This window comes from Bos taurus, chromosome 4 (assembly GCF_002263795.3).
Source record: "Bos taurus isolate L1 Dominette 01449 registration number 42190680 breed Hereford chromosome 4, ARS-UCD2.0, whole genome shotgun sequence".
Classification (NCBI taxonomy): domain Eukaryota; kingdom Metazoa; phylum Chordata; class Mammalia; order Artiodactyla; family Bovidae; genus Bos; species Bos taurus.
Genome location: NC_037331.1, coordinates 5,587,501 through 5,603,361, shown reverse-complemented (window position 1 = coordinate 5,603,361; position 15,861 = coordinate 5,587,501). Strand labels below are relative to the sequence as shown.

The following is a 15,861-nucleotide window of genomic DNA, read 5'->3' as shown; positions in this document are numbered from 1 at the left end:
AGACGCGGGTTCAATCCTGCGTCAGGAAGATCTCCTGTAGGAGGGCCTGGCAACCCACTCCAGCATTCTTGCCTGGGAATTCCTTGGACAGGAATTCTGGTGGGCTACAGGCAATAGTGTTGCACAGAGTCGGACACGATCAATCGACTGAGCACACACGGAGACTCCGGAGAGGACACAGTGCACCCTGAGGGGCCTCCTTCTGGGTCCCTGCCAGCTGGACAGTCTTGGTTCTGCATGAGCTCCCCGCCCTGCCCCATTTCTGCATCCTGGTTCTTCACTTCCAGAAATAAAGTGGGAACTAGCAGTTGGTGATTAGAAAGAGCCAAACTCAAGGAGTGAGCCCTAAGAAAAAGGATTGAGGACCTTGGCCCAGGCTGGAAACTTTTGGTTTTCAAAAATGGAAGAAGCAGAAGCTGGAGATGATAAAAAACTGAGGAAAAGAAACCAAAGCAGCAGGGCCCTTATTGCAGAAGTTTTATCAAAGTCTTTGGTCTTTTTCCTCAAGTCCATGATCCTTTTCAGGCAAAACCATGTGTTCTGTATGAGTTTCACGTTACAGAAAGATAAATAGAATTTCAGGTTTTCTTTTTAACAAAAATCTTTTCCTGTTATTTAACAATATACTTACTGCTACTCAACTGCTGGAGGAAAAAGGATGCTCATTTCATTGCTATTTAACAGATTTTTCTTAAAGAAAAAATGCCATCATTATAATAACTACTTACATACATCATTTAATTTAATTTCACTATATTCTGGCACCATCATTCAAAAAGTAGGTACGCTCCACAGATGACAAACTGAAACTCAGAGAGGTTAAGAATTTGTGAAGACTCACATAGCTAGTGTAAAACAAAACTATTAATCATATCTTATCACCTCCCCTATCCTTTTCCTCCATAAAACTCACTCTCCTTTAAAATGCCATCCAGGCTCTGCCAGAACAGAAGTGCCTGACTCCATTATTATAGGAAATTCTGAATAAGTAGACTTTGATTAATTCTATAGGTGCTTTTTTTCCTTTGATAAGATTATCTCATAACTAAAACATGGTAATTTGACAATTATTGTCTGGATGAAGGAAGCTATTTTTTAATACTCTAACATTATGGAAACAGCTACATATATGTATTCCTAAAGAAACAAAATGAATTGAGACCTATACATTTTTAAAGGATCACACCTGTTTCAATTTCTACTGGTATATTTTCTCTCCAGTGTGCTTTTATTTTAAAAAATTATCATTTTAAAATTTTACTTTATATTGAATGATTCTTTAAATTCTGTGGTGCTTTGCAATTTTCAAAAGTTTCACACACATGGTTTCATATAATACTATAATAACCTTTTTTTTAAAATCCCCTACCCCAATATGGACCCTCTGCTGCTGCTGCTGCTGCTGCTGCAGCTGCTGCTGCTGCTAAGTCGCTTCAGTCATATCCGACTCTGTGCGACCCCATAGACAGCAGCACACCAGACTCCCCTGTCCCTGGGATTCTCCAGGCAAGAACACTGGAGTGGGTTGCCATTTCCTTCTCCAATGCATGAAAGTGAAAAGTGAAAGTGAAGCCGCTCATATATAGACTCTCTAATATGCTTTTATCATTATGTATATCAATTTTAACTTCTGATGGAAGGGTTCTCCCTGGCCCCATGGAGTCTATCCACAGACCCAGATTATATACCAGGTTCCTTCTGGTCCACCTCTTTGAGTGGTACACAAGACAGGTCAATAATAGTAGGGTTAATAATAAATATTCATCACTGCTCACAGAGTCCTCCTCACAGAGTCCACCTAGGCATATGAGAAGATCCTCCATATAGAGTGAGCTTTATCCACCAACAATTCCAGGAAGTAGCGTATATGATTACCATCAATGTATAGATGGGGAAACTGAGGCTCAGAGACGTTAAGGACCTGGGTCAATATCACAAGGTCAAACCATCTGGGCTCCTAGCCTCATGCTCTATTGCTTCAGAATGTGCTTTGCATTGGTCCTTGACATACAGTCCTGGGGACCACGGCACACATTTAAAGAGATGAGCCTGGGGGACAGGACTAAGGGTGTCACACTCATTCAAGACCTGGAGGGGTGTCAGGACCCCTTCGCTGCATCATCTGTCTCCTTTGGGGCCCCGCAACGTTTATTGTCTCATTTAATCTTGACAAGGACTCTAGGATAAAGTAGATTTCTCTTGCACCTAAAAAAAGACTATGATCACAGAGTTTCAATAACTTGGCAGAAGTCATATAGGTAAGGGAAGGACTAGGAATTAAATCAATGAACCTTTAAAGCCCACCCCCGGCCCCTGGGCTTTAAGCAGGGAGTTAACTGGCTCCTTTCAGCACAGGGGAATTTCAGGAGGAGCTGAGCAGTGTTCTTGCTGAAGTGGTTGAGGAAGGGTTCGGTAGAACTTGTTTGTAGCTCCAAGACTTCATCCAGGAATGGCAGAGGCCAAGGTGGTCCACAGGGCCCCTAGCGCTGCCACTAGCAGCCTCCTTATATGCTCCTCAGCCTTCCCTGGCCTCACTCAGCTGCACATTCCCTTTGCCCCACTTGGAAGGCCTGCCCGGGCCCCTTTCTTGAGGCCACAACGCCCTTTCTCACTCTTCCCACGGAAAGACCCGGTGTGTCTCTCCTGCTGTTAGGGATGCTCCAGCATTTATCTTCGCTTTATGTCCCAGCAAGTCTTGAAGGGCCGAGACCTTGGCTCTTGCAACTCCGTTCCTAAGGTGGCACCTGGGGGGCGGGGGAGTGGGTGGCAGTCAGGATGAATATGTTGGATTCATGACTCTTCCTCTTCTACTCAAACACTCTCGCCAGGCTCCTGTGGCGGGGGTGGGGGGCTGACTAATCAGAATGATGGATTCTTCGTGGAGGGCGAAGAGGTGAAGCTCAGAGCTGCCATTCTTGTTTGAACGGATACACAGCGCCTCACACTCGTGCTTCGGAGCTCTCGGAGGGAGCGGCTGAGGCTCAGAGACACCAGGAGGGGGATTACAGGTCTCCCTTCCGCGTCCTCTCCACCGCTGCCGCCCTTTCACACTCGCGTGTGCCCACAGGCCAAAACTGAAGGCGCGATCCTAACTTCTGCCTCCAGCGGGTGGGAGGGAAGAGAGACTAGAGGTATTCCATTGGTTGTCTGGGAAAATGAATCGCACCTTCCCCTCACTTGCGAAGGATCAACTTTTCCCACCCCCTCGGGTGGGCACTCATAAACTGGGGTCGCAGCCAGAACCAGGGAGCCAAGTGGGCCAGCTGGAGGGAAGCGAAGCCGGGCGGGCAGTGGAAAAGGGCATCACTGGGTTCCGAGTCCTAGGGCAGGGCGAGCACGCGGGTGCCCCGACGAGCGGCCCGGGGCGCAAGGCTGCCGGTCCCCGGGAGGACGCCCCAGATCTGGCAGTCCTCCACACGCCATCCGCGCCGGAACCCCAGGGGTTAAGCGCGGGTCCTGCGGCGCGGTGGCGGACCCTCTGGCTATGCCTGGCAGCGGTGGGATGAGGAAGCACGGCGGCGCGGGGAGGACAGGGGCGCGCAGCGCGTGGGGTGGCGGCGGCGCGCCCAGCGGGCCCAGTGCCGGCGAGCGGGATGCAGCGCGCGGCGGCGCGAGCAGGTACGGCCCGTGCCTGCCGCTTCCCGGGTCTCCTGTGTTGGGGCCGGCCAGGGTCCAGCCCCGCGCGGCGCCAAAGTTTGCGCACGATGCCCCGGAGTTGCGCTCGGGACGGCGCCGCGTGAGCGGGCGACGGGCGGCTGGGGCGGCGCGCCCCGACCAGAATCCCTCTCCAAGTCCCGCTCGGAGTCCCGCACCGTGCCTGGTTCCGCGTCCAGTCCCGCTCCCCGTCTCAGTCCCTCTCCTAGTCCTGCTCGCGCCACGCCCAGGGCCCCGCTCCTCGCTTCTGTCCTGTTTGGTGCCGGAGCGTGCACGCGGGGCGAGGCAGGGGCGAGGCAGCTGCGGGGCAGGGCGCGCCGGGACCGGTGTGGCGCGCAGCCACAAAGTTTGCGGAGCGAGGGTAACGGGCGCGCGCTCGGGCCCGGGCGCTCGGAGCAAGCGGCCGCAGGTGACTGAGCGCTGGCTCGCGGGGGCGCGGCGCGGGGCACAGGTGCGCAGCCCGTGGGCGGCGCTGTGCACGCGGGACGGGCAGACCGGCCGCGAGCGCGAAAGCCGGGTGGCGGCCGGCTGGGGGTGGGGATCGCGGCGGAGAAATGGGGAACAATGAGAGTGAGCAACTTCAGGAAGTCATTGTGAAAGAAAGCTGGGAAGAGCTGGGCAGCCGAGCAAGCCGGGCGCTCTAACAAGTGCCTGCGCGGCCCGCGCCCGGGCAACCGCTGCGGCGAAGGTCCTGGGTCCCCGCGGAGCGCAGCCGAGCCGGGGCGGGACGCTTGGACGCGACAAGGGGGCCCACCGGGCGAGCCCGGATCCGAGGTCGCTCTTCGCGCTTGAGGATCAGTCTTGGACCTGCAAAGTGCGACGCACACATCCACGTGAGTGTTTTCAGACTGAATGTCCGTAGAAAAACTTGGACTTGAAAAGAAGGGAAGAAGGAAAACACGGAGGCGGTCACAGTTGTGAGTCATGGTTTCGCTCGGGTCCACCTGTCCTTTCTGGGGACGGTGGGAGCGCTGACTTTCGTCAAAGCCGTGGCCATTTCGTGCTGTGACCGCAGGTGCAGGGCAGGCCGGCCGTGGGACTCTGTGAGCCGCCCCGCTGTCCCCCGGAGGAGGACGTGATCTTGTTTAAGTCGATCCACGCTTTTATAGTGAGATCACGGAAGTCAGCCTTTATAAAGTCATTCATAACGAGCTTTCTTTTCTTATTTTTGACGTGAGAGCTTTTTGCTTATACTGTAAAATAATTAGGTTGAATCTGAACTTGCTTTCTGCAGAATAGGAATTATTCCGGTTTGAAAAGTTGGTAATACTTTTGCTGAGTGCAGTTTTGGCTCTCGGATTAGGAAACCGCTCGGCCAAAAGGTGTCAGGTTACTTGGGGCTGTCTTTGAAATAGGCTTGAAAAATTAGGATGCTTGGTGATTCCTAAGGAATCTCCAGAAGGTGTGATTTTTTTAAAAATTTTCTTCTGATTTGGAGGCACGGGGTGTGACATCTGGAGAAGTGAAAAGGGTTAGGATTCGATTCGCGTGTCTGATCTGGCACTTCCAAGTGTAGCTTTCAAATGCGGTTTCCTTTCTCCCTGGCTGCAGCCCCCCGGAGTGAATGTCAAACCTCTGTGCTTCCCTCAATTTCCACACTCAAATTCCCCACCCTACACCCCAAGGGGTAGTTCAGTTTAGAGGTACCTTATTTAAACTTGGAAAGACACACTGGTGTTGAAGAAATACCTCCTAACCCATCAGATCAACTTATGTTGAAAGTTAATTTTTTTTTTTAAAGAAAGCTTAAAATATTTAATATGCATAACGTTTAAACTTTCATGGAAATTTAAGTGATTTTAAGACTTGGTTCACTTTGGTTCTGAGGTGAGAGGAGAGTGAAGCATACAAGAAAGGTCCAAGCCTCTTGAGTTCATTGCTTTGTTGGAAGATATTTATTTGATGAGATTATTGGGACTCATCTTTTATGTGGGATTTTGAAAGGAACAATTCAAGTATAATGTATATTGTATGTGTCAGAATTGTTTCAGTAAGAAATTAAATTATTGTATACGTGGCTTAAAATTTAAGTAGTCACAAGTATCTCTGACCAGAAGACGACTTGCCTACATCATGGTTATACAGAATGTGTTAAAAAATAATTTGTGTGCACAAATATACATAATGAGGCAGTGTTTAAAAATTCTGTACAGTTTGGGTTTGATGTAGTGTATTCAGTTTCAAAACTTCTCATGATCATACATGTTTATATTTTTTTTTTACCTGGGAAAAAATGTATTTCCCAGCCTCAAAGTCCCCAGAGCTGAAGACCAAAAGATGTAACTGAGTTAAACCGTTTGGTTTTCTTCCCTTCCCTGCCCTACCTCCCATCCCCATTTCATGGTGATAGTTGAAGGCAGGAGTTTCAGAAACTCCACCAGGCTTCTATAATTCATCATTATTTTAATTAAAGCGCTGCATCTTGGGAAACGACATATCCTCCAAAATTCAGGAGCATCAGGACAATAAAAGCCCATCATCACGGTCTCACAGGAATTGAAGGTCCATGAATACGTGTGTGTGTGCTATGTTTGGGTCTTTTGAGAAGTTTGTCTAAAGTCTCCGGAGAGAAGGTAACTAGTGGTTTCCTTGCAGCCATTTCCCTTGTTGAAAATTAAGATCACAGCCAATTTCCTGGCCAAGAGGCTGCAGCCAGTACTGCTAGGGCCACTGCATCTTCCTCACTGGAGCCTTAGAGTCTGAGGATCGTGGTTCTGTAGTTTGGGGAGCTTTCCCCTTGGCTTGGATGTGTGTCTGTCATGTTGGGTCAGTGTAGAAGCCTACTGTCAACATAAATGTCAAACTCTGGAAGTTTAAGAGAACCTAATGCATATATACACTGTCTACTACATGTCATTGCTAAGAAACGCTGCCAAGCCGCCCGCACACGTGTTGTGTATATCCTTCACGGTTACGTGTGTATTAATAGATACAGGAAATAAAGACATTATGTGATAGTATGCACATAGACACACAGAGAGCGTACGCAGAGCATGGGCAGACACAGGGGCCAGGGGGGAAAGGGTTTTAACAATCAAACACATGTGACCTGAGTAATAAAGACCCTCCTTTCTGGCTTGGTCGGTTAGTTGGTTTGATTTTTACCTTTTACTAAGACAAAAGAGATTTTCCTAGTTGGAATGGTAAATGCAAGCATCAGTGATGCCAGTTCTTTGTGTATCTGCCTAACATAGTTTCAGTTAACCCAGAACTGGTCAAGGGCAGAAGCATTCAGAGGTGGTGTTTATTCCTTTTCCCTCCTCTGATCTTTGTAATTATGAAATAATTTCACTACAACATAACTCTTGGTTTTGTTGTCTTATTTGAATGGGCACTTACGTCAGTGGATCCAGTTCACAGGGAGCAGCTGTTCGGGTTAACTGGCGGCCTTTGCTATTTCTTTTTAAAAAATACTGTGTTTTAAATTTTATTGAAATATAGTTGATTTATAGTGTTGTGTTCGTTGCTGCTATTTCTACATGCGTTTTCGGGTGCTTCTGTACTATGTAAGTCTCGCCTGTGGCTCTGAGATGCTGCGCCTCCTGCCCTGACGGTTACCATCAGTCCCTGCCTGGTGTCGGTCTATTTGTGTCCGAAGAGCCTCAGGCGCGTGTGTGTGGCATAGTTCATCTCATGGGAGAAAATACAAGATGTAAAAGCGACAAGCGAGCCATTCTTTGTGGCTGACAAGGGGAGAACCGTTGATCCAGTTGACACCTTGAGACCAATCATTTTGGTTTTGCTTAGGAAAGGCACATGTGCACACATGTGATCCAGACCTTGGGCAGATTGTGTTTCAGAGCATAGGGCTTACACACACACACACACACACACACACACACACACATACACTTAAAATCCAGATAAGGAAGGAGACAGGAATGGAGTTCATCAGGGACGTGGGCGCCCCTAAACCAGACTCAAGCAACAGCAACCAAACTGATTTTACTATGGGGTCGACCAGATGCCCATACTGTTTCCACCCCCACCCCCAACTCCCCACATAGGTTTAGGCATGTTGCTCTTGCAGTTTAATAAGTGACTCCACACCATAGCTTATCTTTCTGCAGCTCCTTCCATTTTCAGTGTTGTTACTTTAATAGCTCGTGTTTGACACTGTTTTGAAACATTTGATGATATTCTAACAAATATTTGTAAGACATTATGAAACATTAAAAGTGAAATGCTGCATGATTACAAGTGAAACAGAGCAAACAAAAGGAGCTTTGCAGAGCACCCTGGAGAGGAGAGGTGGGCAGGGCCCAGGGCTCACCCTGCTTTAGTTTGTCCTGGGTGAGTGGTGTGTAGGGGGCCCACTGCTGAGGAGGGCCTGGTGGGGAGGCAGCCCAGCCTTCTCTGTAGCAAATGGCCTCGTTCCTTCCATCCAGCCTTTTTTCCTTCTCCTATTTTGCTGTGATGAACAGGTGGGTGAATGCTTTGGGTGCCTCCCATTACCTGCCTGGGGATGAACCATGAAAAATGGTGAAAACTCCAAGTCCCAGGCCTGGGGGCCCCTTGCCTTCCTGTCACAGCCTTCTGTGTCTCTCTTCTTCTGGGCTGATTGTCTCTGCCTCTGGGGAGCCCATCATGCCTGGTGACTCAAAGAGGTCCCTCTCCCACCTACCTCAAGCCCGCCAAGTCAGACGTCCTAATAATCTCTGAACCCATTTTGGTCGGGACAGGAAGCACGGGCTCCCTTCCTGCCTATGTTTTCCTGAGAGAAAACCATCTTCCCTCCTTTTTTGCATATTTGGCAAATGGGTCCACCTTCCTCTCCGCCCCAGTGGAAGGAGAGGAGGGTAGTGGCGAAGGAGGCGGCAGGGTCCCTTCCAGGTGGCTGAGTCCAGGGGGCTCCGAAGGCCCCAGGCCTCCAAGGTAGGACTGGGGGTAAGGCCCGCCCCTCGGGTCTCTGGGGGGCACAGGCTTCTGGGTGAGTCACTGGTTTCTTTGCTGTTCTGCAGAGATGGGCACTTCCAGAGTGCACTCTCCTCCCTCCCCAGGGTAGCCTGTGCCCCCAGCCCCTGCTGGCTTCCTACTGACTGTCTTGGGTGATGGAAAGTCTCATTACCTTCCATGTGCTCTCTCTGCTTTCGGGGTCCCCTGCTCCACCTCCTGATGGCTCACGGAGCAGGGCCACGGCTTAACGAATTGCTGAAAATAGGTCCTAATTAGTGGGAAAGCGCCTTCTTCATCTTTTCTCATTCAAGTGTGCAGTGGTTCGTTTTTCTTCAGCTATCAAGTCACTGCTGAAGGAAATCTGACTCTCTTCCTACCATGTTTGCACCAAAAGTTAGCTCCATTGGACATGCAGTTGGTGCGGGTCTTCTGGGGGGTGTTGAAGACGGGTGCAGTGTGCTGGGGTCCCAGCGTTGTTCCTTAGTCTCTTCCTTTCCCTCTCTCCCTCCTTCCTTTCTGCCTCTGTCTCTCATGTGTGTGGTATTTGCAGAAATAACTATGAACTGCATCAAGAATTTGTAAACGACCTTACACATACTGAAATAGACTTCTGGCCTCCGTTATTGAGCTCACATGCTAAAATGACACTCCAAAGCGTTATTGGGTAGTATGAAGCTGGCTAAAACTGAACAAGATGGTTTGGTTTAGAGCCCTCTTCTAAAGCTAGGAGTCCTATGCTGAATACAGATTCATTGGTTTTGGGTAAATTTTCATTGTTACATCAGATTTTCACTGGCGCACTTGGAGCAAATGAAATAGCATGTAAGATACCTCTTTAGTCCGAATGGAGAAAATGTTGAATGTAGAATCTTTAGGAGAAATGAAAATGAGGGATTGATCTTTTATAAACTGACTTTGGAAGCACTCTGATGAACTCCAGTGCTTTTAATGGAAACTAGAAAGAGCCAGCGACCCCCTGGTGCGAGCCCCACTTTGAGCCTGAAAAAGTGACCTTTTCTTCCTCCTTGTGCTGAGTTTTGTGTCGGGCAGAAAATTAAAGTGATATTCAGAGAGATCCACAGTGAAAACATTGATAAATTGTGTATCCTACTTCATTAAATTAAAACTCATACTGCTAATTATTGCAGGTTGGTAAGAGATAAGGCAATTAATTACCATTTAAAAATGATTGGGGAATTTCTAATGCGTTTCTACCTGCATTTTCTCACTTCTGTCTGGAGTTTGTGTATGTTTAACCTGAATTTCAAGACTTTTCAGTTTAATATAGAGCAGAGAGGTTTTTGTAAAAGACAGATAATTTACTAGGGGGGAAAAAAAAACATTGAAAATAAGCTCATTTAAGGGCTGCAGAAAAATCTGACTGTAGTGTTTAAGAGTTTTCCTGTACTTGGTTCCCTGATGGATGTGAACATTTTCTGCCTGATTTTAAATAAAGATGTGCTGATTTTTGTAGGCCGAAAATGAGGAAGTTGTAAGCCTCTGTGAGGTTCTGCTCACGACACCCCCACACCCCCTGGGTTTGCATGAGGACTTCGTGGGCTAAAGGTTGTGTGGATGACAGGCAGTCCTGGTTGGGCCTGATGCCCACTGGGAGCATGTGTATATATGGACTTTGTTACGTGTGGGGCATTTTGTCCTTGGGAGCCTATGCTGGGTTATAGAACATCTAAGCTGTCTGTCCATCGTCGAATACTATGGAAATCTAGAACTTTTTTTGCTAATTTGGTCCAACTAAAGAGCCTATTCAGAATAGCAAATGTTATTCTTTTCAGTGATTATCATATTTACTGTCCATAGCAATCACTTCCCAAATCATTGATACATTTGGATTCCTTTAACCCTTCTCAGACACAGCTGAACTCACTTCAGCCAACCCATTTTAGGTTGGGGAAACCAAAGTAAATTCCCAAAGAGTGCTGAAGTTGCTACGATTTAAGGAGCCAGATTTTTTATTTTTCATTCTGTATGCTCTGAACATGGTTTTGAAACGTGAATAGAGATGATTTTTTAAAGAATCTTTGTAAGAAGTTGCTTCATTTTAACTCATTGCAGCTGATAACCTTAATCATTACAACTGATAATTTGGGGATGTTGTGAACAGAACTGAGCTCAGAATACAAGTCCTTCAGGGCGAATTTCCAGTAGCTTAGCAACCACGTGGCCATACCACAGAGAGTCAACCATCGATGTTCACACCCGTTCCTCTCTGGAGCCACCACCCTGTGAGGCTGCTTTAGAACACATTTTCTCTCTCTGTTTGTTTCTAGATTTGTGGCTCTAGTCTCCCCACCAGCTTGGTAGGAGTGACTTTTCTAAATATAAAAAAAAAAAAAGGAAAAAAGATTGTGCAGCACTGGGATGGTGTCCTCAAGAGAAAAAGAAAAAATAGCTTTTCAGTTGTTGTTGATAAGTAGGTATGTCTGGGCTGTAAACACCAGACCCTCCTGGGGATTAGAGTAATTGTATTTCCCTGGGTCTAAATAACATATAACTTTAAAAAGAAGTCCAGAGGCATTTGTAGAAACCTCAGTATGACAGGTATATTTGGGGGAGTGCTATAGGACTTCCCTGGTGGCTCAGACAGTAAAGCGTCTGCCTGCAATGCAAGAGACCCGGGTTTGATCCCTGGGTTGGGAAGATCCCCTGGAGAAGGAAACAGCAACCCACTTCAGTACTCTTACCTGGAAAACCCCATGGACGGAGGAGCCTGGTAGGCTACAGTCTGTGGGGTCGCAAAGAGTCAGACACGACTGAGCGACTTCACTTTCTTTCTTTCTTTCTTTCTTTTCTTTATAGGTATATAAGTGAATTTTTTCTACCATGTACAGTATTAAGTTCGAATTTTTCACGTCCACATAAAGTGATACTGGTATGTCAAGATAGCTTCACTACTAAGAAGGCAAGAGGAGATACTGTATGTACTCTTTATGCCAGCATCTTACCTTGCTGAGTGAAAACTAAGTTTGGATTTGTGTTTATCTGTAACTTATGTTACAGTAACTTAGTTATCAGTAACTTTGTGCTTATCTGTTTTATAAAAAACGAGAAAAAAATCTTTGAAAATAATAGGAACACAAAAGTTCTCCCTGGGCTCCTCTGTCTCTTCACTTCGTGATGATAAGAGGCCAGCACTTCTGAGAATATCCCTGTAAATCATGATTTGGGCCCAGTTCCTGCTTTTATTTTTTAAAGACAGAGGTATCACTTTTGTTACACAGTTGCTGGCCAAGCATGAAGGCTTCTAAAATCGGGAAGAGGGTAGAAGAAAATGATTCTAAAGTTAGACTTTTTACTTAAGTGATGAAGTGTAAAAGGCCATTTATATTTGAGGAAGCTACTTAGGAAATGGCCTCTGATGAGGGCCAGCATCAGGAAAAGTCCTCTAAAAGCATATGTAAATTCGGAGTGTCTGCCTCTCCGGGGCTGCTGAATAAACAGCAGTTCCTGTTAGCGGTTTGAGAGCCAGTGTACAGCGGGGCACACGAGCGGACCCGGACACACGATAGGCATGCAGTGCGGGGACCTCTCCTGGGCCGCTCGAAACCCAGCCCCGGAGCTGCTGTGAAAGCACAGACTGTCCCCAGCTCCATTTGCCCTATTATTTTCCGATTTGTAGCGTCTCACGTCTTTTTTCTTGGCCTCACTTCTAGGCAGGTGGCCCCGTAATGGCTTTTACAAACAGCCTCGTGGTTCTGTTCGTTCTGTATTCAATCCTTCCTCGCTGAGAATGTTTTCAGACAGCAGGATTTTCAGCTGTATTTTGAAAAGGCTTCCTGAGTTCCCCCTGACCCTTCCTCTTTTGCATATCAGTTCCTGCCCCTCGGGGGGAAAAAAAATGTGAGGACAGAATTGCACATGGGAGCTAATTTGCCCTCAAAAAGCAGGTTCACAGTAGAACAAACCGCTGGAGGAAGAGTTCTCTGTGGCTCAGTTAAAAAAAAAAAAAAAAGTGTCCGTGTGTGTGTGTGTGTGTGTGTGTGTGTGTGTGAATGGCTCAGTTAAATATGGGGGGAGGGTGTGAAAGCCAAATTGTATTCCCTGCCATCCTGTTTAAATCTTGTTTTTCATTGTTATTTGTGCCAGCCCTAATCTCTGTGGAATAATCATGAAAACGTGTAGATTGGCAGCTAATTTTGAAAAAATGAAAAGACTCAGAAATGAAATAAGAGGACTCTGAAGTTGTTAGCTTCTCCCAATCTGTTTTGTCAAGTTGTTAGGAAAACCTCTAAGGTCTCCGGAATCAGACACAAAGATCCTGCATATTACCTTTGCTTTCTCTTGGAACATTTCCTGTTTTAAGATATGGTGTAATTCACAGCAATAGGGTAGATTTACCAGCCTGAAGATGAAAAGACTTTCTCTCAACAGGAAGAATGAGTGTTATTAAAGAGGTCTGTGACCTAACGCATTTTAAATAGATTTTAGGTTTGGCCTGTTTCCCCCTTCAAAATAAGTATTGTTTAAAACATAAGGAAATAACCCCAAAGGTATCTCTAGTGCAACCTCACTCATCAGGGAGGAAAATAATCAATAGCATCCATTTGACCAAATAACCAGAATTTAACTGTATTGTAGAAGTTTTGTCATGGAGTTCGCCTTAATTGCAAAGTATTACCAAGAGCTTGCTTATTTTCTGTGGCGATACGGGTAACACCCATTTCTGGTCCATTTGTACTTTTAAGCTTGGGGACCACTGCCTGAGTGGTCCTGGGCTCTCATCTCAGCTCTGTTGTCTGTTGAGATGTGAGACCTTGGGCAGGACACTTCTTTCTTAGCCTTGGTTTTCTCATCTATAAAATAGAAACAATAATGTGGATCATGTATCAGAAGAACACAGTTTAGATGTAAGGATTAAAGACGCACACATAGCAGATGGGGATTGAAAACTCGATCGGCCCTGGACGTTCTGCTGGGCGCTCAGATGGAACAGGGAACGAGGTGGCTGCTGTCCACGCCTGTGGGGATTAGCAGCTAAATGCCAGGCACGTGGTAGTTCCTTCAAGAAGGCTGACTGACACCAACGTCCTTTCCTTTACCTTCTTTTTCTGGCGTTATATAAGGTACTCAAGAAATGCTATGAAATATTACTGGACAGAAACACACAAAAAAGAAAAAACAGTGTATGCTGTTTAAACCCCAAAGAATGGTCTTTTGAAAAGTTTGGAGAAGAACTGTGTGCTACCAGCAAATGGGCTGACTTTGAGGGACCGTCTGTGGTTCATCACAGCTCGTTTGGCGGGCTATGTACTAAACTCTTTAACCACCCTTAATCGGGGTGCTTTGGGAGGTCACCAATTCGGGGTTCTTGACAAGCATCTGGCTTTTACTTCTGACTTCATTAATCCAGACTCAGCTTTCTTGAATTATGGGAAAGTCCTGTCATCTCAGAGCAAGTGCTAGGAGGAGAGAAAAGAAGAGATGGGGTGTGAGGAGGCTAAGAGGGCCTGGGGACCATCCCAGCCTTTCCCCGGAGCAGCAGCCCCCGCAGGATCCCCGGCCCTCGCTGAGCCTTTGTCCAGGCTGCTCGCTCACCGGCGGGTAGGAATGGGCCAGTTGTCCTGGAGACATGCCCAGAAGCCGCAACTGCCTAGGGCTGTTGGATGCTTCTCCTCGGAGGCATCCAGGCTCCAGCTCCCGTGGGTGGGGAGGAGGAAAGGCAGCTGAGGTCGAGGAGGGGGCTTCCCGAAGGTTTCGCCGTCCCCCGGAAGGCTCCAGCTCCACTGGCCCTGGGCGCCTGGGCGCAGAGGTGCAGTGGGCCTCTGTATGTGGTCCCCACCGTCCCCTGTTCTCTAGACTCGTCCTGTGCCAGCTTCAGAGAGGGTGGTGGCTGCGGGGGAGACGGAGCTCCTGGCTTGGGGACCCCGTCCCAGCAGGAGTAGGGCGAGTGAGGGTCCTGACTCCTGCTCTGCCTCCTGGAGGGGCCCTTGAGCGCCCTGTCACGCTGGCTGTCCTTTATCTCTGCATCTGTTTCCCCGTGTGCGAGATTCAGGACTGCGTGCTCCAGAGGCACAATAAAAGCATTCATGTCTGTAAGACGCACCCGGTGACAGGTATTTACTGACACTGCTGCGTTCTTTCGTTTGTATGTGAGCTGCAGCCTCGGGCCACTTGCGTTCCCCATACAGAGCAGAAGATGGCAGAGCTCCTTGGCGTCTCCCTGGACAGGCCTGCTGTGCTTGGTTTGGGCTTAGGTGCAGCGTTGTGAAAATGTGGGGTTAAGTCACTCTGGGGATGAACGCTTCTTCCTGACGGCCAACTTTTGTACTGAGATCGGACCAAGCCTGAATCCCTTTTCCATTCAACACTGGGCACTGCTTCCATGTGTCTAAAGAGAAGTACAGCGCCTGGGTGGTGCCTCTTCCCGGGAGTGGGGTTACTTCACTGTCCTCCTTGGTGGCTAGGTCTTGGGGTGGGGGCTGGTGTTTCCTCTCCTTCAGATAGTTCTCCATTGTCAAATTATTTCTTGGTCTTTGTATAAGGGCAAAGTCACCTTTACAAAAAAAAAAAAAAAAAAAAAAACTCACTACTTTTTAGTCCCAAGAGATGCAAATTTAGATCTTGAGGAAGTTTGAGGGAGTTTGTCAAACTACCCCACCCTCCCACCTCGTGATGTCAGAAAGACAGGCCATGGAATCACAGGACTGCCATGGACTGTGCCCTAATTCTTAGGAATTTCAAGATAATGGTGACAACTGAGCGTTCATCCAAGCATGGGGGACCCCCAGGTACAGCTCCAGCCCTGGTGCGGACCGCAAGCCGGCTGACTGGGTCCATGTAGGCTTGGTTGAGGAGCTGTTTGAAAGGCTAAGTGAGGCTGATGAGCTAACAGAGTTCCATGCAGGCATTCAGTGAAAATGGAGACAGGCCTGCAACACAGATCCTGGGTACTCTGCTCTCAGGGTCTGCTCTCCACCACGCCCACTGTCCACTGCCGATGGGTGCTAAGGCAGGGTGGGGTTCAGGGAGGTGCCCTCGCTCTGCCCTGTCGGGACACATGGGCACAGGTGCCCGCACAGCAGAGCCGGGTCTGGGCTTCAGCCGCAGGCCCAGCGCATCCTCTCGCTGCTGCGTGACCTGTCCTCACATCTCCCCCCGGAAAGGACTGATCATACAGGGCAGTGTGGTGTGGATAGATCCTGCCCAACAAGAAACCTAGAGGATCCTTGCAGCAGCTGGAAGGCACCTTCTCTGGCAGCACTGGGCTGGGGACCCATCACCTAGCTGGGCTTTAGGAAATTTTTTCCTTTTAATCAGAAGTTACTTGAAAATACAGTCGGGTGTTGATGAAAT

The 15,861-nt window shown here is 48.0% G+C and overlaps 1 protein-coding gene across 14 annotated transcripts in view; it reads left to right on the top strand.

Moving 5' to 3' along the window:
• Window positions 1-3,108: 3,108 nt before the first annotated feature.
• The window catches only part of IKZF1 (IKAROS family zinc finger 1), a 97,840-nt gene continuing 85,087 nt past the window's right edge, over window positions 3,109-15,861 (top strand). For 3 of the 14 annotated variants that reach the window (XM_005205107.5, XM_005205106.4, XM_005205103.4), the window contains exon 1: window positions 3,596-3,618. Coding sequence is in view for 4 of the 14 variants with exons in the window: in XM_005205110.5 (XP_005205167.3) it covers window positions 3,594-3,618 (25 nt within the window). In the remaining 10 variants the exon portion in view is untranslated. The other 11 variants (XM_005205108.5, XM_024990858.2, XM_005205100.5 and 8 more) reach the window with 9 other exon arrangements.